At 42.0% G+C, this 27,573-nt stretch overlaps 1 protein-coding gene across 1 annotated transcript in view; it reads left to right on the top strand.

Moving 5' to 3' along the window:
• The window catches only part of LOC139556246 (rho GTPase-activating protein 18-like), a 43,630-nt gene that overhangs the window by 5,408 nt on the left and 10,649 nt on the right, over positions 1-27,573 (top strand). The window contains exon 2 of the mRNA XM_071369939.1: positions 25,390-25,592. Coding sequence (XP_071226040.1) covers positions 25,390-25,592 — 203 coding nt within the window. The remainder of the gene's footprint in view (positions 1-25,389; positions 25,593-27,573) is intronic.

The raw sequence follows: 27,573 nt of genomic DNA, 5'->3' as shown, positions 1-27,573 counted from the left end.
TCAGCAAACGTCATTGAGTTGTTGTCGTGCAAAGCCATGCAGTTGTTGTCAGGGTGTACAGCAGAGGGCTGAGGACTCACCCCTGTGGGGACTCCTGTGTTAAGAGTCAGTATGGAGGAGGTGTTGTTGCCAATCCTTACAGCCTGTGGTCTGCCTGTCAGGAAGTCCAGGATACAGTTGCAGAGGGTAGTGTCGTCCAGTAGTGATGCGTGCGTTGACTCATGGCTGGTTGAATAAAGAGAAAAGAATTGCATAAATGTATAATTCTTGCGCAATTTTATATCTATAGGCTACATTGAGGATTTTCTTTCATTATTTTAGGCTATCTGGCATTAGTGCGTAAGCCTAAGCTTTAGGGTCTAACTGTATGCGTGCCAAATAGCCTACATGCCAATCGCCAAATACTTTTGGAAATGGGCAGAAAAGGGTAACGTCGATCCAAGGGACAATGTCATAATTTAATTCAATAAGAGAAAAGCTGCAAAATGGAGAGTTGACAATAAAGAGAAGGGAAGGACAGAGAAGTAATGTTTGTGAAAGATTTGGTGATATTGCATTTTCTCCCCGGTCCCTAAACATCTTTGCACCACGAAAGAAGCAGAGATGACGGATTGAACTTTACAGATGTCAACTAAATCAAATCACATTTTATTTGTCACGTACATATGTTTAGCAGATTATTGCGGTTGTAGAGAAATGCTTGTGTTTCTAGCTCCAACAGTGCAGTAATATCTAACAATTCACTACAATACACATAATACACACAACTTAAAAGTAAAAGAATGGAATTAAGGAATGTATAAATAAATAAATATTATGATGAGCAATGTCAGAGTGGTATAAACTAAATACAGTAGAATAGAATACAGTTTATACATATCAGGTGAGTAAAGCAAAAATATGTAAACATTATTAAAGTGACTAGGGATTTCAAGTCTATGTATATGGGGAAGCAGCCTCTAAGGTGCTGGGTTACGTAACCGGGTGGAAGTCGCCTAGTGATGGCTATATAACAGTCTGATGGCCTTGAGATAGAAGCTGTTTTTCAGTCTCTCAGTCCCAGCTTTGATGCACCTGTACTGACTTTGCCTTACTCATGGTAGCAGGGTGAACAGGCAGTGTCTCGGGTATTTGTTGTCCTTGATAATCTTCTTGGCCTTCCTGTGACATCGGTGTCCTGCAGGGCAGGTAGTTTGCTGCAGGTGATGCGTTGGGCAGACCACACCACCCTCTGGAGACTAGATTAAAGAAATCATTTTATTGATTTATGACATTCTGGTGAGCAAGGGTTTATTTAGTTTTCTGGGGCAACATATAATGACATAAGAGAAGCTGCATGTATCTAATTATAAAAAAGTTGACTAACAAATAGCCTACCAAAACATTGAAAATTATAAGCAGAAACATATCTAAATCAAGCAAAAAAAATCACGCATCTTCTATCAAAAAATATTTCAGCTGTTCTGACTGTAGCCTAAAGCACATTTTCTATATTTGCGGGTTAGGGTCAGGTTCGGGCCTCATATTTTCACTTTATCACTGGCCAGTAGCGGATGGGTTATTAGCAATTGCGGGTGGGTGCAGGTGAACAAACCGCTGACCCACGCACCACTAGTGTCCAGACCCAGGGCTCTGAGCTTGGAGGGAACAACAGTGTTGAACCGTAGTCAATGAACAGCATTCTCACATAGGTGTTCCTCTTGTCAAGATGTGTTAGTGCCGTGTAAATAGCGATTGAAATGGCATCTTCCGTGGATCGGTTGGAGCAGTAGGCAAATTGGAGTGTGTCCAGTGTGCCTGTCATGCTGTCCTTGATGTGGGCCATGACCAGCCTCTCGACACACTTCATGATGACAGGGGTGAGTGCAGCGGGGCGATAGTCATTTGGGCGTGTCACCTTAGTTTTTCTTGGTCACTGGGACGATGGTGGTCTTCTTGAACCATGTGGGGACTACAGCCTGGGGACAGGTGGATGATGTCAGAGAAGACACCCACCAGCTGGTCACCGCACACTCTGAGGACGTGGCCAGGGATGCCACCTGGGCCGGTGGCTTTGTGAGTATTCACTCTTTTGAGAGTTTTCCTCACGTCCGCATCAGAGAGCGAATGCTGGTCATCCGGAGCAGTGAGAGCCTTTCTGGATGGCTTGTTATTATCTGCCTGGATGCGAGCATAGGATGTGTTAAGCTCGTCTGGGAGGGATGCTTCGGTGTGCACCACACAGCTAGATTTGCCTTTGTAGTCCGTGATAGCCTGTAGTCCTCGGCACATGCGTTCCGTGTCTGAGTTGTCGAACATCGATTACATTTTGAGTTTGTATTGTCTTTTTGCATCCATAATATTTTTTTGCGTAGCTTGTACCTGCTTGGCTTGTATGTGTCACAAGCCACCAAGTATCTAGTGTTCGTTCTGCTGACATTGAATGCCACAGTACAGGCTCTCAGCAAGGTACGGATTTCTCTGTTTATCCAATGTTTTTGGTTGCGGTACATTATGTCCGGATTGTTATTGTGGGTACAACATCAACACATTTCCTAATGAACCCTGTGACTGACAATGTATATTCCTCAATGTTGATGGATGAGTCCTGGTTGGATGAATCTTTGAACATATTCCTATCAGAATTCTCCAAACAGTCCTGAAGCATTGAGTCTGCCTCCTCTGTTCAGTGCCTCTCTATTCTCTGTGTTGGTGGCTCCCTCTTGAGTTGCTGCTTGTAGGCGGGGAGTAGGAACAGAGATACATGATCTGGTTGGCCAAAGTGGGGGCAGGGGGTGGCTTTGTACGCGTCACGGATGTTTGCGTAGACATTGTCTAGCAACGTGTAGCCACCTGTAGGTAGCTGGTAAGACATGATTCTATAGATTACCACAGTATGACTCATACCCATAAAACCTTGCGGTCAAAAAGGGAAATGGTTCCAATTGTTTTTCCACCATTAATTTTTCCCATAGGGGTTTTTAAAATCACTTACAATAAGGGTAGTGTTCTGTGTAGGCTTACCCTGGCGTGATGTTTTGATAACCGGGTAAATCTCTCTAGGACAAGATTCATTTTATCAATATATTCGCTTGTATTTACCCCCCCAAAATGAAATGCTAATTAGCTGCTAATATGGCTATCATAAAGAACTAAAAATGCCATGATGATCTGGACGAGACTGCCGAATCAAGGCAAAGGTAAGAATCTCTGGATTAACTCTTTATTAGCTAAATGTAGAAATTAACAAATTGGCTACATTTTTTAAATGGACAATTCTGTGAACTGTCTTGTGCAAGTTTTAAATTTACACAATACCTGTTAGCGAAGGCGTCAGCTAGAGATGACGTGCAGGAGCTTGCAGGGATTTGCATGATGTCTTGCATGATGTCTACTTTGATGCTAATTAGCATTTTCGAATAGAGCCAAATATATTGATAAGTCACTTTGTCCTAGAGAGACCTCTAGGTTTTATGGGTATTATGACACCTCCACTTTTGGGCTCTATAGAGAATACCAGAACACTGCAAATTCCTGGAGTGACAATCCATGACATTCTAGTAGGGATGCACAATATATCGGTGAACATATCGGAATCGGCTGATATTAGCTAAAAATGCCAACATCGACATCGGCCCGATGTCTAGTTTAACGCCGATGAGTAAAACCGATGTCAAAGCTGACGTGCATACCTATATAACATATATTCTTTTGCGCTACACGTGCAACACAGAATTCCTAACCTAGCCTACAATGTCTGCTGTGTGGATTGAGCAGTCAGCAAGTCGAGCAGTCATTTGAAAGAGTAAGACCATTTCAGCGAGACAACTCAAAGGCGAAATCCATTAACGCCAAGACAATGGAATTCATTGCCCTTGACAATCAACCGTTCTCTGCCGTGGGTGATGTTGGCTTTCGCCGACTGGTCGAGTACTGGTATACCAAGTCCGCTATTTTTCAGATGTTGCCCTACTGGCGTTACACATTAATAGCGTCACTGCTATTAGCTTCACGACTGACATTTGGACCAGCGATATCTTCCCCATGAGCATGCTGAGTTTGACAGAACAGTGGGTCGTCGAGGATTTCGTACTGAGGAAAGTCGTATTGCATGCTCAGGAATATGCTGGATGTCATACCGCTGCTGCCATTTCAATGGCATTTGAGAACATGTTTGAAACTTGGAAACATGAACACACTAGCTAGCTCCATTCGATCAACTGACTTGAGAAATAAGCTCATCAACTGCGCCTGCAGCAGACGTGATATCCTGTCGTGGCATTGAAACGCCTGCTCAACATAACTGCCAACACAGGCTGTGAACAAGCGATTCAGTGGCATTCTCTCTTTACTGTGTCACCACCATGCTCGATGCTATGTACAAGGACCGCTTCTTCGATGCAGACAAGAAACAGGGTTTACGTGAAATGTTACATACACAGCTGGACAAGATGGAAATGGACACAGTGACAGTGCGCACTGAGGAAGAGAGGCCACAGACAAACAGAAATCCTGGTTGAGAATGAAACGACTAAACAAATGAACAATGAAACAGCCCAGCAAGTAAGTGAAAGAAATAGGTTTTGATTATGTTTCAACAAAATGTAGTGATGTACGGTGGCCAGAATATTCACATTTACCCAGACTACACTGCGACAGTCATGAAGAAGAGGTCAGCCTTCAACGAGGTGAGGGGGCTCCTACACCGCAGTCTGGACACCAAGTTCGGCATTCTTTACCCAGCTGTACTGAAGATCACTACTCCCTCCGGCGAGCAGAAGACATTCTTAGACCCAACCAAGGCCTAAGAATACATTGTCGCGCACCTAAATATCCTTGTTTTTGAAAGAAAAGCAATTTTTTTTGCCCATTATTAAAATAACATCAAATTGATCAGAAATACATTGTTATTGTTGTAAATGACTATTGTAGCTGGAAATTGTAGATTTTTTAAATGGAATATCTATATAGGTGTACGAGGCCCATTATCAGCAACCATCACTCCTGAGTTCCAATGGCACGTTGTGTTAGCTAATCCAAGTTTATCATTTTAAAAGGCTAGTTACAAAACCCTTTTGCAATTATGTTAGCACACCTGAAAACTGTTGTGCTGATTTAAAGAAGTAATAAAACTGGCCTTCTTTAGACTAGTTGATTATCTGGAGCATCAGCAGGCTCAAAATGGCCAGAAACAAATATTTTTTTTCTGAAACTCGTCAATCTATTCTTGTTCTGAGAAATTAAGGCTATTCCAAGCAAGAAACTGAAGATCTCGTACACCGCTGTGTTCTTCTCCCTTCACAGAACAGCGCAAACTGGCTCTAACCAGAATAGAAAGAGTGGGAGGCCCTGGTACACAACTGAGCAAGAGGGCAAGTACATTAGAGTGTCTAGTTTGAGAAACTGATGCCTCACATGTCTTCAACTGGCAAGCTTCATTTAATAGTACCCGCAAAACACCAGTCTCAACGTCAACAGTGAAGAGGTGATTCTGGGAGGCTGGCCTTCTAGGCAGAGTTGCAAAGAAAAAGCCATATCTCAGACTGGCCAATAAAAATAAAAGATTAAGTTGGGCAAAAGAACACAGACACTGGACAGAGGAAGATTGGAAAAAAGTGTTATGGACAGACAAATGTAAGTTTGAGGATCACAAAGAAGAACATTCGGGAGATGCAGAAAAAATTAAAAGATACTGGAGGAGTGCTTGACACCATCTGTCAAGCATGGTGGAGGCAATGTGATGGTCTGGGGGTGCTGGTAAAGTGGGAGATTTGTACAGGGTGAAAGGGATCTTGAAGAAGGAAGGCAATCATTCCATTTTGCAACGCCATGCCATACCCTGTGGACGGCGCTTAATTGGAGACAATTTCCTCCTACAACAGGACAATGACCCAAAGCACAGCTCCAAACTATGCAAGAACTATTTAGGGAAGAAGCAGTCAGCTGGTATTCTGTCTATAATGGAGTGGCCAGCACAGTCACCAGATCTCAACCCTATTGAGCTGTTGTGGGAGCAGCTTGACCGTATGGTATGTAAGAAGTGCCCATCAAGCCAATCCAACTAGTAGGAGGAAGCAGGGGATGAAATTTCTTCATATTTCCTCAACAAATTGTCAACTAGAATACCAAAGGTCTGCAAGGCTGTAATTGCTGCAAATGGAGGATTCTTTGACGAAAGCAAAGTTTGAAGGACACTATTATTTAAATTAAAAATCATTATTTATAACCTTATCAACGTCTTGACTATATTTCCTGTTAATTTTGCAACTAATTTCATGTATGTTTTCATGGAAAACAAGGACATTTCTAAGTGACCCCAAACTTTTGAACGGTAGTGTGTGTGTATATACGGTAGTGTGTGTGTGTGTAGTGTGTGTATATATATATACACGTTTTAAGTCATCCCAAGTGGATGGTGTAAACTTGATTATGTTCGCCCTGGATAGAGCTCTACTGAGGTTCAGTTTAACATGGTAGCATTTTGCTCTAGTTTAGGAGAGGTAGATGCAGCCTTCCAACAGGAGGAAGGCCAACATAGTGGTCCAAGGTTTTAGTGTTCCTGTTGTATTCGGAGCATTTGACAAATAAATTGTGATTTTTTTCTTTATATTTTATTACTCTGACCTTTCAGCACACTGGCTATGTGATTATACTAACATTCATTTCTGATTACTATGACTATGATTACTATGGCTAATTCACATACTCTAGGCTCCACATGCTTTATCAGCTTGAACGTGAAAGGAATTAACCAGGTGGTCAAGTGTAGCCGAGTGTCATCTTAAGTCTTTAAGTCCGAACATTGTTTTTCTCCAAGAGTCCCATCTCCAGTCCAGCGACCATGATAAACTAAAGAGAGGATGGGTAGACCAAATATTTCACTCCAACTTTGGTGCTAAGGCCAGAGGGGCAGCCGTCCTTATCAGAAAAGGCACCCCGTTTGTCTCCTCCGAAGTAATTTCAGATACTAATGGAAGATATATTACAGTGATGGGGAAATGGTTTAGCACACAGGTTATTCTGGCTAACCTCTATGGTCCTAATTAGGATGACGCTCAGTTTTTCTCTGACCTCATCGCAACACTTCCAGACCTTAATTCTCATCATCTGATATTGGGTGGAGATTTCAATTGTGTATTGCATCGAAGTCTAGACAGATCCAGACCGAAGCCCAACAATGTAATTTCAAAATCAGGCGCAGTAATAAACTACTTTCTAGAATCCTATAATTTGTCTGATCCATGGAGGAGGAGCAATCCCACTGCTAAACAGTACTCCTTTTTTTCTCCAGGCCACCTCTCATTCTCTAGAATTGACTTTTTCCTTTTGTAACTGATAGCCAATATCACAGCATCGTTATCTCAGACCATAGCCCTGTCCAGCTAGATATCCACTTTCCGGACAGTACTGTGTAACATGAAGTCCTATGAGTGTCATCTGATGAAGATCATCAAAGGTTAGCAATTCATTTTATCTATATTTCTGCTTTTTGTGAATCCTCTCTTTGGCTGGAAAAATGGCTGTGTTATTCTGTGAATAGGCACTCACCTAACATAATCGTTTGGTTTGCTTTCGTCGTAAAGCCTTTTTGAAATCGGACACTGTGGCTGGATTTACAACAAGTGTATCTTTAAAATGGTGTAAAATACATGTATGTTTGAGGAATTGTAATTATGGGATTTCTGTTGTTTTGAATTTGGCGCCCTGCAGTTTCACTGGCTGTTGAAGAGGTGGGACGCTACCGTCTCACGTACCCTAGAGAGGTTAAACATAAACACTCCTGGAGCGCACTAAGCAGGATTTCATAAGGTGGTCGTCTCTTCCCATTTCATTAACAGGTTGCATTAATTCTGTTAAGATGACTGTACTGCCTAGGTTTTTGTACTTATTCCAAATGATTCCCATTTGGAATAACTGGACAGCTACATTTCCAGCTTCATTTGGAATAAGTGAAATCCACGAATGAGAAATGTATATCTAGAGATACCTAACCCCGCAGGCGGGCTGGGCCTTCCCAATTTTTTACACTACTACTGGTCAGCAAATATATCTAAATGTGTTTATTGGGTTTCTATATTTGATAACAAGGCCCAACTTGGGCCATCATGGAGTTACAGTCAAGCCTTCCAACTTCTCCGGTCTCACTCCTGTGCTCCCCAATGCCCATGAACCTTGGCACCATTGTTTTGAACCCCATTGTTAAGAACTCCCTTAAAATCTGGTCCCAATTCCGATGTCACTTTAGCCTTAAACAAGCAAGCGGCTTCTCTCCATTAACATCTAATATCTAATAGGAATACCTAGGATAGGATAAAGTAATCCTTCTAACCCCCCCCCCCTTAGAGTTAGATGCACTATTGTAAAGTGGTTGTTCCACTGGACATCATAAGGTGAATGCACCAACTTGTAAGTCGCTCTGGATAAGAGCGTCTGCTAAATGACTTAAATGTAAATGTAAAATCTAATCATCTCTTCCCAGCTTCGTAGATGGACACAACATTCCAGTTCTGGCATAGGAACGGTCTGGTGTTTTTTTGTGACCTATTTATTGATAACACATTTGTCTCATTCGATACTCTGAGGGTTCACCATAATATTCCCAAAACACACTTTTTTAGATACCTGCAAACTCGCAGTTTTGCCAAAAAACATTTCCCTTCATTTCCACTCGAGCCTACTAAATGTACAGTTCGAGAGGTGCTTAGATTTGAACCCTTATCTGAAGGGCACAATCTCCAGATTATACGACATAATACAGAACATTAATCCGACTTCCATTGCAAATACAAAATCTGCATGGGAGCAAGGCATAGGTGGCGAACTACAATATTATACATGTCAACAAACTATTGAGCTTATCCACACATCATAATTTTGCATAAGGCATGGGCTTATTCAGTTTATGGTTTTGCACCGTGTCCATCACTCAAATGACGGATTGGCAAAAATATACCCAAATGTTGACCCCAAGTGTTTGAGATGCAACTAGAGTCCACCGACTGTGGGACACGTTTTGGTCATGCCAATCTTTGAGTGGCCTCTGGGACCCCATTTGAGGCATTCTCACATATGTGTAATACAACTGTTAGCCCCAACACGGTCACTGCCATTTTTGGGGTACTTCCCCTAGACCAGAATGCTCGCCGCATTGTCCTCTTTCACTGGAAGTCTGCAAAGGCGCCCTCCTTAATGCAGTGGGTTAAGGAGGTGATGTCATCTCTGCCTCTGGAGAGTCATTAAGACACTAACAGCTTCCAGACGGTCGGCAATTAAGGTCAGTTATGAAAACTTAGGACACTAAAGAGGCCTTTCTACTGACTCTGACAAACACCAAAAGAAAGATGCCCAGGGTCCCTGCTCATCTGCGTAAACGTGCCTTAGGCATGCTGCAAGGAGGCACGATGACTGCAGATGTGGCCAGGGCAATACATTGCAATGTCTGTACTGTGAGACGCCTAAGACAGAGCTACAAGGAGACAGGACAGACAGCTGATTGTCCTCGCAGTGGCAGACCATGTGTAACAACACCTGCACAAGATCGGTACATTCGAACATCACACCTGCGGGACAGGTACAGGATGGCAACAACAACTGCCTGAGTTACACCAGGAACGCACAATCCCTCCATCAGTGTTCAGACTGTCCGCAATAGGCTGAGAGAGGCTGGATTGAGGGCATGTAGGCCTGTTGTAGGGCAGGTTCTCACCAGACATCACCGGCAACAACGTTGCCTATGGGCACAAACCCACCGTCGCTGGACCAGACAGGACTAGCAAAAAGTGCTCTTCACTGACGAGTCACGGTTTTGTCTCACCAGGGGTGATGGTTGGATTCGCGTTTATCGTCGAAGGAATGAGCGTTACACCGAGGCCTGTACTCTGGTCTGGAGCGGTGTGTCACACCATCATCGGACTGAGCTTGTTGTTATTGCAGGCAATCTCAACGCTGTGCATTACAGGGAAGACATCCTCCTCCATCATGTGGTAGCCTTCCTGCAGGCTCATCCTGACATGACCCTCCAGCATGACAATGCCACCAGCCATACTGCTCGTTTTGTGCGTGATTTCCTACAAGACAGGAATGGCAGTGTTCTGCCATGGCCAGCGAAGAGCCCGGATCTCAATCCCATTGAGCAAGCCTGGGACCTGTTGGATCGGAGGGTGAGGGCTAGGGCCATTCCCCCCAGAAATGTCTGGGAACTTGCAGGTGCCTTGGTGGAAGAGTGGGGTAACATCTCAGCAAGAACTGGCAAATCTTGTGCAGTCCATGAGGAGGAGATACACTGCAGTACTTAATGCAGCTGGTGGCCACACCAGATACTGTTACTTTTGATTTTGACCCCCCCCTTTGTTCAGGGACACATTATTCCATTTCTGTTAGTCACATGTCTGTGGAACTTGTTCAGTTAATGTCTCAGTTGTTGAATCTTATGTTCATACAAATATTTACATGTTACGTTTGCTGAAAATAAACGCAGTTGAGAGGACGTTTCTTTTTTTGCTGAGTTTACAATAAGTGGAGAGCCTGTCTTACTTAGTGTAACTTTGTATAGTTTGGTAAGCAGTCATGTCTGTCTAGTGGCCATTTGTGCTGATAAGAATTTTTATCTAACTTTTTTTTCATTGTTTTTGTTTCTATTACTTTTTGTTTCTGTTTTTCTTTCCTATTTAGCTTACTTTTATAGATGCCTTGGCGGGTGGGTGGAGGGAGTGAAGGGTTGGAGGGAGGGAGGGAGGTGATGGATGGATGGATGGATGGGAGAATGAGGGTTTGGGGTTGTACTGTTTTTGTTGTTATATCTGAAAATCTATAAATAAAGTTAAAAAAACAAAAATAAAACTTTAAGGCTACCCAATCTCTCAATGTCTCGCTTCCGAAGCAATTTGAGCTACTACGTAGTTATACATGTTGTTATTTGCCAGAATGTTAATTTCTATGCTGCAGGAACCAATGGCCCTCCCTCTGCCACAGCAGGAGCAATCAATGCTGTCTCTGAACCACTCGCCCCATTCATAGCCTCTGAAATAGTGATATTGGAGGATCTGAATCTCGATTGGCTTACACCCTCGTCTGATTGTCTTAAACCTTGTGTAGTCATGTGTAACATTCTGTATACTCCCCTTGGCCTTCACTAAACCCCTAAAATAAGCAGCTTAATTGAATTTTAAACCCAAAATCTATTTTGCATGAAGAAATAACCTGTCATTCATCACAAACTTTGTGAATATCTTGGTTTTCCCTCTTCACAATGCAGAAAGACTGCATTTAATCAGTGGACATCACTCGTTTTTATTACAACACACCTGTCATGATAGTTTTCTTTACTAAAGTAGAGCTCATCACTAAGCTAAGGAACCTGGGACTAAACACCTCCCTCTGCAACTGGATCCTGGACTTCCTGACGGGCCGCCCCCAGGTGGTGAGGGTAGGTAGCAACACATCTGCCACGCTGATCCTCAACACTGGAGCTCCCCAGGGGTGCGTGCTCAGTCCCCTCCTGTACTCCCTGTGCACCCACGACTGCATGGCCAGGCATGACTCCATCACCATCATTAAGTTTGCTGACGACACAACAGTGGTAGGCCTGATCACCGACAATGACGAGACAGCCTATAGGGAGGTGGTCAGAGACTTGGCCGGGTGGTGCCAGAATAACAACCTATCCCTCAACATAACCAAGACTAAGGAGATGATTGTGGACTACAGGAAAAGGAGCACCGAGCACGCCCCCATTCTCATCGACGGGGCTGTAGTGGAGCAGGTTGAGAGCTTCAAGTTCCTTGGTGTCCACATCAACAACAAACTAGAATGGTCCAAACACACCAAGACAGTCGTGAACGACAAAGCCTTATCCCCACGACAAAGCCTTATCCCCCTCAGGAAACTAAAAAGATTTGGCATGGGTCCTGAGATCCTCAAAAGGTTCTACAGCTGCAACATCGAGAGCATCATGACCGGTTGCATCACTGCCTGGTATGGCAATTGCTCGGCCTCCGACCCCAAGGCACTTCAGAGGGTAATGCGTACGGCCCAGTACATCACAGGGGCAAAGCTGCCTGCCATCCAGGGCCTCTACACCAGGCGGTGTCAGAGGAAGGCCCTAAAAGTGGTCAAAGACCCCAGCCACCCCAGTCATAGACTGTTCTCTCTACTACCGCATGGTAAGGGGTACCGGAGAGCCAAGTCTAGGACAAAAAAGGCTTCTCAACAGTTTTTACCCCCAACCATAAGACTCCTGAACAGGTAACCAAATGGTTACCCGGACTATTTGCATTGCGTGCCCCCCCAACCCCTCTTTTACGCTGCTGCTACTCTCTGTTTATCATATATGCATAGTCACTTTAACTATACATTCATGTACATACTACCTCAGTTGGCCCGACCAACCAGTTCTGCCGCACATTGGCTAACCGGGCTATCTGCATTGTGTCCCACCACCCGCCAACCCCTCTTTTTACGCTACTGCTACTCTCTGTTCATCATATATGCATAGTCACTTTAACCATACCTACATGTACATACTACCTCAATAAGCCTGACTAACCGGTGTCTATATATAGCCTTGCTACTGTTATTTTCAAATGTCTTTTTACTGTTGTTTTATTTCTTTACTTACACACACACACATACATTTTTTTCTCGCACTATTGGTTAGAGCCTGTAAGTAAAAATTTCACTGTAAGGTCTACTTAAAAATAAAGGAGAGCTGCACACACTAGGAGCTCAGATGCAAAAATATTTAATTTACCAACGTTTCGACAGGCAAGCTGTCTTCATCAGGGTACAATTGTGAAGACAGCTTGCCTGTCGAAACGTTGGTAAATTAAATCTTTTTGCATCTGAGCTCCTAGAGTGTGCGGCTCTGCTTTATTTTTACGTTTTCTACTCCGCTAGCCAGCACCTCGCCTAAATAGGTGTGCGTTTCTTTTTCTTCTAGACTGTAAGGTCTACACCTGTTGTATTCGGCGCACATGACAAATAAACTTTGATTTGGTTTATTATTATTATTATTATTATTGCTAAAGGTACTGCATAGGTGTAAACATAATTTGTTTAGCAAGAGATAGCACTTGTATAGCCTAAGAAAGAAGCAGAAATGTGCAGAATATAGTTTTGAATGCATTTTATTGAAGGGAAACAATAACAGTCTTGAACTTTTTTGGCAACATAGTGATTTATTCTTATATACTGTACAATGAGGAAATAAACTACAAAATACTAGTCTTCTCCTATTTTTTAACCATTGCCTACACCCACAAGGTGTATAAACAACAATGAATAAGAATAAGATAATAGACACAAAACAAAAACATGAAGAACATAAATCAATCAACTCTAATTAGCACATGTAGGACAGTATGCAAGTGTGTGTGCATGGACTTTGCAGATGTATTTCTCACATGTGCAGCACATAGTATTTGTTTTACAGTCCTTCTTTGGGTGGCAGAATTGGCATCTCCTCCTCTTGCCTGCCCCAGCTGCAGCCTCAGGTGGATCAGGACAAGATTCAGCCCCCTGAACAGCTTTCACAAGCGCTGCAGAGGCTGCTGTGCAGGGAAGGCACTCCCTTCTTTGAATGTGTGGGGTTACAAGTGCCTTTCTCAGCTGCTCCAGGAACACCCTCCTCTTGTTCCGTTTATCAGGCATCCAGGTAGGGTTGATCTTGTTCCATATCATGAAGGCATTGTATGAGGACACATCAATGATGTTATGGAAGATGACCAGGGGCCAGCGGGCAGTCATCCTCCTGCAGCTGTAAGTTCCAATCACTTTGTCCAGGTTGTCCGTGCCTCCTTTGTTGTGGTTGTAGTCCAGGATTATGGCTGGTTTCCTGTCCTCACGATCACTGATCTCAACCGTTTTGTGCAGTGTGCTTAGGAGAACCACATTCTTGTTCATCTTTGGAGGTAAGTAACTAGAGTGGTGGTGGGGGTGAAGGCAAACTTTGATGAGAAGGCCCCTCTCCCTCTTGCGAGGAGTGCAGGGGGGAGCTCAGGCTTGTTCTTTCTAACTGCCAACCATGGTGATCTTCCTCTTCAGGAGCTGCTGGCTGAGTTCATAAGAGGTGAAGAAATTGTCAGACGTGACATTGTGCCCCCTCAGTCTATCTGTCACATCAAGTACAACCCCCATCCCCTGGGTTTTCTCCGGGCCTCCACTGGTCGGCTTCCCTGTGTAGACTTGCATCTTCCAAGCATAGCTGAATTGTGTGTTACAGGCCACACATATCTTGATGCCATACTTTGCTGGCTTGCTGGGCATATACTGCCGGAAAGGACAGGGAACCTTTGACAAAAGAGATTACTATCAGTTATTAGTATCAGGGTCACAGAAAACAATCACATAAATCAATGATATTACAGCAATATATAATAAAATTAACAGTGGAAATCACTTATATTACAGATATGAAAATAAAAATGTACCTCTGAATGGAACCAGTTGCTCATCCACTGTTACTCTCTTATGGCCGCCAGTTTGTCTCTCACACGTCTTGCAGGTCTTGACTCACGGTTATCAAATCGTAGCATTCTTGAGAAAGTGTGAAAGACTTTCAGTGGCATCGTGGCACAGAAAGTGCCCTTCCACTCGCTGCATCCCAGAGACTACATGTAGCCTCGCCTTGGGACCTATACTCACCTGCTAATATTAACAGCCCTATGTAGGCATGCGGGTCAATCTCATCCATCCTTTTCCAGTTGTCTCCATATTTACGGAAACCCTCCAAATTTGTAATCTCCAGGGTGATTCTTTTAATGGCTGGTGTGATGAACATGTAGAATGTTGAGGCGATGTCCTGGGCATGGGCAACTGCATGTCTTGTGGGCCCTGGGGTCATCCGTATGACATTTTGTGCTGCCATCCTGCCCTGGTTGTCATATGGTGACAAGGACCATGTTATCCTCTTAGTGCGCAAATCCCTCTAGAGGGATCAAATTCGACAACATCTGGTGAAATCAGAGCGCGCCAAATTCAAAATATAAAATCGTAATATTAAACATTCATGAAAATACAAGTGTCGTACATCAGTAAAAAGCTTAACTTCATGTTAATCCAGCCGCTTTGTCAGATTTCAAAAAGGCTTTACGGCGAAAGCATACCATGCGATTATCTGAGGACAGCGCCCCGCATACAAAAGCATTACAAACATTTTCCAAACAAGCAGAGGCGTCACAAAAGTCAGAAATAGCTATAAAATAAATCACTTACCTTTGAAGATCTTACTCTGTTTGCAATCCCAAGGGTCCCAGCTACATAACTTCTTGTCAATATGGGGGCGCTGTTTCCACTTTGGAAAAAATCGTGCCCAAATTAAACTGCCTCGTACTCTATTCTAGATCGTACAATATGCATATTATTATTACTATTGGATAGAAAACACTCTCAAGTTTCTAAAACTGTTTGAATTATATCTGTGAGTAAAACAGAACTCATTTTGCAGCAAACTTCCAGACAGGAAGTGAAAAATCTGAAAACGATGCTCTGTTCCAGGGCCTGCCTATTGAATTGCCTTATATTTATGGATATGCATGCACTGCATACGCCTTCCACTAGATGTCAACAGGCAGTGGAAGGTGGAATGGGGTGTCTAGCTTGATCTGAGATCGAACAAGAGCTCTTGGAATGACGTGACCAGAATTTCCTTTGTCTACCAGTGCGCGGGAAGTACCTCCATATTGTCTTATGATAAGCGTTCGGTATACACGGCTAATATCTCCGGCTTTGTTTTTATTTGATACATATTAGAAAAACATCATAAAGTAGGTTTTTTCAACCGAGTTTCATCAGTTTATTCAACGTTTAATGGGACTTTTGGAGTTTGCCGTTCTCTGCGTCGAGAGAAATTGGGAACGTCATCAACATTGGCTAGCCTTGTGGAGCGAATTCGACAGGAGAGAAGGACATTCTAAACCCAAACAACTATTTATTCTGGACCTAGGACTCCTTGTACAAGATTCTGATGGAAGCTCAGCAAAAGTAAGAACAATTTATGATGTTATTTCGGATTTCTGTGGAAAATGTTGAGTCCTATTATTCGCCCTTTTTGCGGGCGCTGTCTCGCTATAACGTAAGCTGTTTGTTATGGTAAAGTTATTTTTTAAAATCTAACACGGCGGTTGCATTAAGAACTAGTGTATCTTTCATTTGCTGTCCAACATGTATTTTTTAGTAAAGTTTATGATGAGTTCTTTGGTCAGATTAGGTGAGTGTCCAAAATAGCTCCGGACAATTTGGTGAATCGATGCTACATATTCGCAATGTATAACCACGGTTTGCAGCTCTAAATATGCACATTTTCGAACAAAACATAAGTGTATTGTATAACCTGATGTTTTAAGACTGTCATCTGATGAAGTTGGTCAAGGTTAGTGATTAATTTTATATCTTTTGCTGGTTTTTGCGATCGCTACCTTTTGCTGCTAATAAATGCACTTGTGTGTTTGGCTATTGTGGTAAGCTAATATAAATACATATTGTATTTTCGCTGTAAAACACTTAAAAAATCGGAAATATTGGCTGGATTCACAAGATGCTTATCTTTCATTTGCTGTATTGGACTTGTGATTTCATGAAAATTATATTATATGATATCCCTGTCGCATTAGGCTAGGCTATGCTAGTCAGCTTTTTTGATGAGGATGCTCCCGGATCCGGGATGGGTAGCAATGAAAGGATAACAAATGGTCCTTTTGTTCGATAAAGTCCTTCATATCCCAAAAAAGTCAGTTTAGTTGTCGTGCTTGATTCAGTAATCCACCGGTTTCCCTCGTTCAAAATGCATACAAATGAATCTCAAAAGTTACCAATAAACTTCATCCAAACAAGTCAAATAACGTTTCTAATCAATCCTCGGGTACCCTAATATGTAAATAAAACGTTCAAATTTAAGACGGAGAATAGTATTGTTCATTACCGGAGATAAATAACGAAGTGCGCGCTCTCATCCATGCGCGCCACAATACTATAGCCAAAATGGGAGCCACCTAGAAAAACTACAAATTGAAGCTCATTTTTCAAAAACAAGCCTGAAACTCTTTCTGAAGACTGTTGACATCTAACAGGAACTGCAATCTGGGAGGTATTCCTTTGATATTCCCATAGACAGCCATTATAATGAGTAGTGAGCTCAAATAAAATAATTCCCGGATGGATTCTCCTCGGGTGTTCGCCTGTTATATCAGTTCTGTTATACTCACAGACATTATTTTAACAGTTTTGGAAACTTTAGAGTGTTTTCTATCCGATACTACCAATTATATGCATATCCTAGCTTCTGGGCCTGAGTAACAGGCAGTTTACTTTGGGCACGTCAGTCATCCGAAATACAGAATACTGCCACCAGCCCTCAAGTTATTTTGCTGTTCTTTGACAAAAATGTCTCTTTCAGCTTGGGGGATTTCTTCTTCATCTGAAGATGATGCATCGTGCTCTGGGTTGTATTCTTTCCCATCTTCTTCTTCAGATACCTCCTCCTCTTCTAATTCATTGTTCCTCCTGGACATCTGAAAAAATCAGATCTACTACCTGTTGGGCACTGAAACGTGCACTCATGGCTTCACCAAAGAGAGAAATTTGGGTACTGTTATCTGCAGCACCTTTTATAGCCTCTGACTGCATTCCCCATTAGTAAACAATGCTTTCAAGAAATGTTTATTGTATTTTCTGACATTTTGTTTATTTTGTCTGTGAACTTGAGTCATGTGTGGAGTCGTGGAGGGGAGATGCTGCACATGCACAAGAACGTTTTAGTTTTGTCTGAGTTCAATCAGTAGCACACAATCTCAGTGTGTGTGTGTGTGTGTGTGTGTGTGTGTGTGTGTGTGTGTGTGTGTGTGTGTGTGTGTGTGTGTGTGTGTGTGTGTGTGTGTGTGTGTGTGTGTGTGTGTGTGTGTGTGTGTGTGTGTGTGTCATTTAAAAATGTCATTTAGGGGGTTTTCTCTGCTTTTAAACTTAGTGGCTGGTCATTTTGGACCCTTAAGACAACACAAGGGTTAAATCAGCATGTATTGATCTGAACTGATTTCAGAGCCCACTCATTTGATTGTAAAAGTCCTGCTAAATCAACTCTGAATGATCTCATACTTACAAATAACCCTCATAAATAGTCAACTAGTAGTGTTTTGATATGGACCTCAGTGATCACTGTCCCATAGTCTGTCAGAAACACAAGATGTCTAAAACTAAACCACGCCTTGTTATTAAAATAAACTTTAAACACTTCCATGAGCAAGGGTTCTTACATGACATTTACCATTCAGGCTTACTTAGTGTTAATGACAGTCCGGACTTGGAACTTGCCCTTTAACACTTCTCTAGTATGTTTATCTCTGTATCTGATAAACATGCTTCTATGAAGAGATTAAGAATGAAAGATAGAGCCAACCCTTGGTCAACGCCTGAACTTGCTGAGTTAATTCAGCTAAGGAAGAAAGCTTGGTCTGAAACAAGACACACTGGTAGCTCTGCTAACTGGCTCACCTTCAGACAACTTTAGCTTCCATAAAAAGGACTAAATCAATCTATTTCATTAATTCCATTCCTGACCCTTGTGACTATTCCGCTATGTTTTGGAAGGCTAATAAATTGCTAAAAAGAAGCAGCCACACCTCTCTGCCCAATGAGGTTCTATTTAACTCCAATACTTTAACAGACAAAACTGAAATAACTGACGCTTAATAAATAAATAACTGATGTTTAACCAACATTTTATTGCAGCAGGCCAGTTATTTGAAAGGGGAAATAGCAGCAATAAGGACAACTCTGAAAAGACTGTTCATGATACAAGCTCATCTCTGATACACCCCTGTTTAATCACAGACTTGCCTGCTACTGTAAATGGTAACACTGTTCTCTTTTCTTCAAGTCACAACTAGGGAAGTTCTGGATGCTCTCTTAATTATTAATGTAAAAAAATCCTCTTAGGCAGACATGCTTGACCTGTGTCTTCTACGGCTTCCTGCACCTCTGATTGTGGAGCCTTTGACACATTTTGTATCAATCCATTCTCTTAGGGTATTATTCCTAAGGTGTGGAAGGTGGCCCTTGTTCTCCCGCTCCACAAAGGTGGTGAGCCCTGCGATCTTAATAATTATCGCCCAATTTCTAAACGTTCATGTCTAGCGGAAATATTAGAACTCTTGATACGTTCTCAACTGCGGTCCTTTTTTAGATGGAAAATGTATTCTGAATGCTCACCAGTCAGGCTTTAGGCCAGGACACCAAAGTCATAGTTATTAATAAATTACATAGTTAACACACTATACAGGAAACAGCACTGCTCTGCCCTCTGATTCAGAGTGGTTGGGTTAAATGCGGAAGACACATTTCAGTTGAATACATTCAGATGGACAACTGACTAGGTATCCCCCTTTCCCTTTATATTGATATGTGGAAAACATTCAATACAGTTGATCATGCACTGTTGCTATGGAGACTATCCAACATTTTTCAAGACCAAGCGGCCTGCGGCTGGTTAAAGAAATTACCTGCACGACAGAAGTCAATGTACAGTATATCTGCTGATCGCGTTCTCTTAAAGGTCCCAAACAGTCATTCTGATTACCATGTAAAATTGCCCTTTGAGTGACTAAAATATCTCCCATAATATTTTATGGGGATAGAAAGACATTTTGTTAATAGAAAAATTACTTTTCCTCTCATGGCTCACTACCAGGAAGTTTGAATAAATGGACATTCATCAGCTTGACGTGACTGACAACTCTTTGAAACGCCTATTTCAAGTAACTTGGATGCAGTGTTGCAGCAAAATAATTTCAAGTAAATTTGGTAATGCACAAATCAAATCATCAAATCAAATGTTATTGGTCACATACACATGGTTAGCAGATGTTAATGCGAGTGTAGCGAAATGCTTGTGCTTCTAGTTCCGACCATGCAGTAATATCTAACAAGTAATCTAACAATTTCACAACAACTACCTTATAGGAATGAATAAGAACATGTACATATAAATATATGGATGAGCGATGGCCGAACGGCATAGGCAAGATGGTATAGAGTACAGTATATACATATGAGATGAGTAATGAAGAGTATGTAAACATTATATAAAGTGGCATTGTTTAAAGTGACTAGTGATACATTTATTACATCCAATTTGTAATTATTAAAGTGGCTAGAGATTTGAGTCAGTATGTTGGCAGCAGCCACTCAATGTTAGTGATGGCTGTTTAACAGTCTGATGGCCTTGAGATAGAAGCTGTTTTTCAGTCTCTCGGTTCCAGCTTTGATGCACCTGTACTGACCTCGCCTTCTGGATGATAGCGGGGGGAACAGGCAGTGGCTCGGGTGGTTGTTATCCTTGATGATCTTTTTGGCATTCCTATGACAGGTGTCCTGGAGGTCAGGTAGTTTGCCCCCGGTGATGCGTTGTGCAGACCTCACTACCCACACCAGAAGAGTGTCATTGTCTCTTATATAGTTTTAATGGCTGGGAGTCTCTGACTACCAGAAGGGCCCAACATTGACTATTATTCGTATATAAAGCAGTTCTCCAGAATATCCCATACTACCTCACCTCACTTCTAAATTGGAAATCTAGTAATTATAAGACTCAATACTGGTTGGTACTAGAGGTTCATTAGGTCTCCTTTGAGTTAGGGAAGCCTGCTTTCAGTTACTATGCCCTTCAGTCCTGGAATGTCTGACTTGCCTGACTTGTTTGTCTCATGTGCCAGTTCAGTTGGTCTTGCATCTGTGCTTCTGCATGGGAACAGAAAGAAAAGACAAAAGGACTGACTGCAAGGGGCGGCAGGTAGCCTAGTGGTTAGAGCGTTGGGCCAGTAACCGAAAGGTTGCTGGATCGAATCCCTGAACTGACAAGGTACAAATCTGTCGTTCTGCCCCTGAACAAGGCAGGTTCTGTTGATGGCCTACTGTTCCCCGGGAGGCCATCATTGTAAATAAGAATTTCTTCTTAACTGACTTGCCTAGTTAAATAAAAAGTTGTGGTCAATGAATGTTGTTCAGTTTGTTGGAATAATAGCCTACAGTTAAAAGTTCAACAAGAGACTTTGCCACCAGGTTACTGAGTCATTCTGGTCTTACAGTATGAACAAGTCATGTAGACCAATAGAAACGGCGGAGTACATCACTTTTAATTAGTTGATAACATAACAGTTCGTGTACACAAGTACAAAGAATGTGATATACAGATATGTGTTGGAGCTTTGTGTTATGGGGATGTGTGAAACTTGTGAAACTTACTACTCAGCCTGAACTGTCCCCATTTGCGCAGCTGAATGTTAACTTTTCAGTGGCGCCGACTGGTAAGACCGATGCTTCAGGAGAGCGTTCACATGTGCTAGCAAGGGAGAGGTCCTGGGTTTCGAGCCTTGTGGGAGCTGAATCAGGAGGAAGTGGTAGTCACTAAGCAAGCAGTGTGATGTCCTTTATCTTTTTTTTCTTACTGTATACATGTTCTATGGATGATGCATGAATCAATAATTGATCAAGTTCTTTGGAATTCTTTACATAATGTGGTGGGTCAGGTTATTATACCAAATCAAAGCCAGTATTATGTTAGCTGATAACTCCAATAGGAGTTTCTTATGTTCAAAACAGCAGGGTTAGTGGGTTCAAGTCAAGTGCCAATTAACAGCCTGTGTTATGATTATTTCCTTCGAATCAGGTGAGCATCTGAGTTTAAAATGAATGAGATATAATATTAACTCAGGGACCACCTGTCTTAAAATACCTCCAGCAATGTAAACATGAGTCAGTGCACAGAATCAACATGGGTTATCATCATGGTGTTAATGCCGCTGTTTGTGGTTTTATCGTTTTTACATTGACACAGCAGCACTCTCTTTACATTTCCTGTGGTTTCCTGGTGTTGGAGATTAGTAAAGATTATTGTTACTTGTATCTCTTTTTACATCCTTTAAAGGGGAAATCTGCAGTTCAACAATAAACAAAGCAGCCGCCCCACCACCTTTTTGGGTAAACTGCTTAGGGATGGGGCTGGAGGAATGTCTACTATTTACTAGTTAACAAAAAATCATGTATGTTATATAAAATATATTCACCCCACCGAGTATTGTAATCAAAACTGACCAGAAAGCATGTAGTCCTTGGCTCAGACAGTATAGTTGTGTGGGCTGAATAGCATCTCATTAGTGTGCAACATCTTGAGAATCAGCTGTATATGTGATGGAAGAGTGCACTGCACATGGGATGGAAGAATACACTGTGTATGCAGAGGCTTGCAATTCCATTGAATTGGGGATAGTTTAACCAAAATGTGCCACAAGACCTAGAATTGCCTTATGTGTATCCCACAAAAAAAGGTTCACTGTTATAAGCTAACTTGTTTGATGAATTTAAGCAAAATTCCCCAAATTCCCAGGCTTAACTTCCCATGGAAAAGTTCTGAAAATTTACCGGAGTATCCGGCCCTTTTGAAACCCTAGTTTTAGCCATGTTTTGAAGGTTTACAGTGTTTGTTTACAATTTACAAAGAATGGAGTATAACAACATAATATTTAATATTTCTGATGGGGTTAAACAGACTGTAATTAACTGCTACTGGTAGTGTTTGAGGAATACAATCAAGCAATTATTTTTACACAAAAGAACATACAGTATCTCAAAACCCAACCTCCCAAAACCCATCACTGGGGGCTTTCCCATGCAGTCTGTCCAATACAGCTTTGCCTCAATTCTTTGGAACTGTTTCCATGGTGCATCCATTCACTAGGTACTACAGTATTTGCCGCCACATGTTATCAGTAGTAAACCCAGCCAATTCTCCAGTCTTCTGGAAATGAGATGTTCTCTGAAAGTGTACACTACAGAAGAGTGGAGGGCCAGACAGATAGATCCCCAGCAGTAACATTCCATGTCTCTGTTGGGGTTGTCACAGTAACCAACAGGCATAGGCCCTTGTATTAACAGTAGTGGATGTTTGAAATGTGTATTATGAGTTAAGTGAAACTTGATTGCTAGTGCATGTGATTGATAGTACTGTAATTCCCTGTTTCTGTGCTAAAGCATGCATTTTCTGTCACTACGTAGAAATACTTTTTTACTACACAGTCTCAGATTTAGTAAGCCTCGGAGGGGACAGTATACCTGTGTGCCCCTAACCTGACCTGTACTGTCAGATCTTCTGTATGACTGTATTACTATGGCTCCTCCCATTTGTGTCTGTATGCAAAATGACCAGGCAAAACACTAGAGAAAGACTAAATTGTTTCCCCCTTTGTCCTTGTGCACTGGCAGTTTGTCAATCTTGGAGCCAGCAAAATAGCTGACCTTTCAGTGGAATGGGGCTGGCTGTGGGATAACGTTGGTGCTGTTTGCATTGTTGGGATACTTGGTTTCCTTCCTCCTTGGTTTCATCTTGAGTGGCTGTGTTTAAACCTTGCATCATTTCTCTTAATGGGGGAGATGCCGTTTATATTTCTGTCTTGGGATGGAATACTAACTAACAGTGAAACACTTTCCTCTTTCTCGCTGCATTTTCTGGTGGTTTCTGGTGTTTATTAAAATGCCCCTCTAAACCAAATATGTGTGCTGTGTTTTGGGTTGTTCCCCATAAAAGGTAATTACATGGCTGAACATTTGAATAAAAAACGTTACAGCACTTATTCTTTTAAAATTGAAACATGGTGGAAATATCAAAGAAAACTACAAAGAAAATAGACAGAGCAATTGCTTTGTGAGAGCATTTCCCCAACACTCTCTGAATTTCAGATTTGTGCAGGTATATTTATCCAGGGCCAGAAATGTCAGGTATTACTGATATCCTGTCCTGTGGCTAGGAGGGAGCTGATACTCATTTGACCACCTCCACAGACCTTTAGGTGAGACCTAACAGCCTTACAGGCCTGCAGCTCATTTGTCTTCCGTCCTGTTTATGACAATTCACTGCAAGAAAGACTGTATACCTCATAGCCGTGAAGAACACTAAACTGGAATTATCTTGGCTAATTTGTATTGAGGTCATCACATATTTCTCCTTGCATGCTGACACCTTGGTAGTGTAAAACAAACAAACCCAAACCTGTATTTAAGCCAAGGTGTAGCCTGGCATGTCCCAGATTGACTGTGTTTAGTATCGAGTGTATAAAGCAGCAGCAGTCATTAAGGAATGTAAAACTGCTGAGGTTTGATAAAACATTTGCCACTCCAGGCGTCCCTTTAAGTGCAACCACCAGAGATTATAGGGGGAGGGGAGGTTAGCCGCTCTCTGATGCCCATCAGGAGTCCTCTTCAGTGTTTCCCCTAGGATTTTTTCAGCAGAGGTGGCAAAGTAAGCATGAGGAGCGTGGCCAATAGCGCGGTCTCCGACCAAACATTTTAGAGACCGTCCTCTAGGCCGCAGAGCCAAATTTTACAGTTTTGAAGCTAGTTTCTTACAATTATACACATTTGCCATGGGGCTGCGAGAAATAATGGCAGTTATAAAGCTAATTTCCTGCATTTCTACAAATGTTGGAGTTAAGAGGAAGGGTTTTAGTTTTGCTGATGATCTTATTTTTTTTTTTATATATAGCTCCATTATCTTTTCTACATACTTTATATCTGTTTTTAGACCTTTCATTTTACCATGAAAATGTTTCCCCTATATTCATTTTTTTAATCATATCTTTTGGCCCACCTCTGCTAAATGAATATAGGGGAAACATTGCCACTTCCTCTGGGTTTACTCCATAGATATAGAATGAAGGTCATTCTATTTCTATGATTTACTCACTCCCGGCATCTGGAGCCCTGGAGCAAGCCAAGCCTTCACCAAGTCATCACAAACAATCATGCAGTATCCTTAAAGATGGAATCCGCATTAGTGCGAATTAGCGCCACTGTCCGCCCCACGGTCGTTATTTAAAAAATATATATATATATTTTGTATGTACTGTACTGTATACTGTACATACAGTATATTGCTTTTTTATTCAAATCAAAGTTTATTTGTCACGTGCGCCGAATACAACAGGTGTAGACCTTACAGTGAAATGCTTATTGCATGTGCAATTTAAAAAAATACTGTGTTCGTTGTTTGCTGTAACTTTGTTAATATAGGGGCTGGTCCTGGGCCAGCTAACAAGCAGCTAACAGCAGGGGTGCACAGAACTACGTGTTTTAGTGTGACTCGGTCAGAGGAAAACAGTTCTGCATTGAATGACTAAAATTAGTTAAACCTTCACGTTCATGCTAACTAACTAACTTTGTGGAAAATACAACCATATGTGACAACACAACATTCATAGAGTTGCAATTAAAACACATTTACCGGACAACCACAGTTGGTTGTTTCATTAGAGTTCAGATTGGAAATTCAACACATTGTTGTATGGTATGGCTTGTAGTATTCATAACTCACTTGAACCCTAATAAAATTCACACTGAACTAGTCCTCATACTTTGTCCCTCTTTCTTCCTCAGTCGCAGGACAGGCCGCTACAGTGTCCAGAGCCGGCCCACAAATGCCTCAGGAAAGCCCCCATACCACCGCTGTAACTCCCAGGACTCGCTGGACGAGCTGCTCATGGATGAATACTGGACGGAGGTGGAGAACATCACCCTTAGCGGCGAGGGAAAGGTGGATGTAGAGCCACAGGAGGAGGTGCAGCTGAAGGTGCCTGATGGTATGGAGCTCTACACTATAGCAGGAGTGTCAATTGAAGTAGAGATGAGATGGGGTTGTTATAGTGGAAGGACTATATGCCCTGCTTCTTCAAAGTAACATTTTAGACCAACCTGCTGAAACAAGACCGAATGAGAGTGATGAGCTGAGCAAGGGGGGCTCGAGCGGAGAAATAATAATAAATACATATTTTTTTCATTATGCCCAGCTTACGAGGCCACTTGATGCAATTGCCTCATCTGCCTAACGGTAAGTCTGCCAGTGAGTATGTACTATGTACATTAGAAATAGAATGAATTCATTCTATTTCTATGGTACAGTATATGACTTGTGATTTACCTAGATCACTGTCTGAAAGGATTCTTTTAGTAGAGCACATACAGTACACACTGGTCTGTTGTAATGACATAATGATAACTAATTTCTTTCATCCACAAAATACAATAGCCTGGCTTGATCCTACAGGGTCAGGAAATGCCTATAAAAAGCACTGCTGAAGTTTGTTTATAAAGTCGAAATGCATTGTTTTGTCTGAAGCACTAAATGTAGGAACTTCCTTCTGTTATTTTTTATATCAAGAATGTTGGTGTATGACCGGTTAAGGCAGCGGTTCCCAAACTAAGGGTCACCTGATATGTAAATTGGGTCGCGAGACAATTCCCCAAATTCTGAAAAACAACAACCCCCCAAAAATTATTATAATATAGTCTATCTCAAAATCATTGTAATGTGGTTAACCTTAAAAATCAAAATTAAAATTATTACATTCAACCAGAGAGCGCTCTTAGATCATAGGAAAATGCTGCACTTGACCGTTGCACTTGAATCATTCCTACGGTGAATGGCTAGGCCTGTTACACTATGAAACCACACACTACTGCAGAGACTTTCATATTACCAGCCGCAATTGCTATGGTGAAAACAATGTGTGGGGAGACAGATCCACACAAACTCACATCAATACCTTTGTCAGATAACATTGTTAAACAAATAATTGATGCTATTGCTAGCAATCAAGAGGAAACTCTGACTGAACGACTCAAAATCCCCAGTTTATGATCTCCAAATGGACGTTAGATGTGAGGGCCGAGATGCCCATGGATTTACCTTTGTTCGCAATAAATGTTGGGGGATTTTTTGCATTGACAGAGGAACTGTCATTCACAATGGATGTAATGAAAATGAAATGTCTCCTTGCCTATGTAACAGACATACAGTATTTGGGAACGAACTGAACGTAAGCATGCAGGGGAAATACAAAAACATTCTACAGATGATCAGTGGATTCAGAGGAAAGAATTCTTATTGGAGAGAGAGTTTTTCGAAAGCGAACCATGCCCCCTTCCCTCAGCTGTGTATGTTTCTAACAGAAAACAGCATCAGTAAGTGTCTCACACGAGTGAACACTGCTCACCTCCAACGCTTGGAAGACCGCTTTGGGATTACTTCCCAATCCGTTTGAATGGCTCAGTTGACATGCCGTTAAGTGAAGTCGAACAGCTGATCGAGCTGTCATGTGACCGAATGCTGCAGACAACACATTCACGTGACAATACGGAATAATTTTGGTTCCTGACTCAAAGGGAATATCCTGCTGTCTCCCGTTTAGCATTAAAACTCATGGTACCCTTTGCCAGCTCATATCTGTGTGAAGCTGGCTTCAGTGCTCTCGTCTGCGTTAAAACCAAATGTCGATCCAGGTTGAATGTGACCGCACAGATGACGTGAGTACTGTCGACCGCGCCCCCTGACTTTGAGAAGCTCCGACAAAACAGTCATCAAGCACAACTATTTCATTAGTGGTGGTGAGATAAGACACATTACGTCAGACTAATTTGCAATTGACGGTCATAGCCCCACATTAAAAGTATGTGATGGTGAGTTGAAGACAATCAGAAATACTGTTAGAATGTTTTTTCAATTGACTGTCATAGCCCCCCCCCAATTTTTTTTTATTACATTGGCTGTTTAATTACACATGG

Source organism: Salvelinus alpinus, chromosome 27 (genome assembly GCF_045679555.1).
Source record: "Salvelinus alpinus chromosome 27, SLU_Salpinus.1, whole genome shotgun sequence".
In the NCBI taxonomy this organism is placed as follows: domain Eukaryota; kingdom Metazoa; phylum Chordata; class Actinopteri; order Salmoniformes; family Salmonidae; genus Salvelinus; species Salvelinus alpinus.
This window is presented reverse-complemented; position numbering and strand designations above follow the sequence as displayed.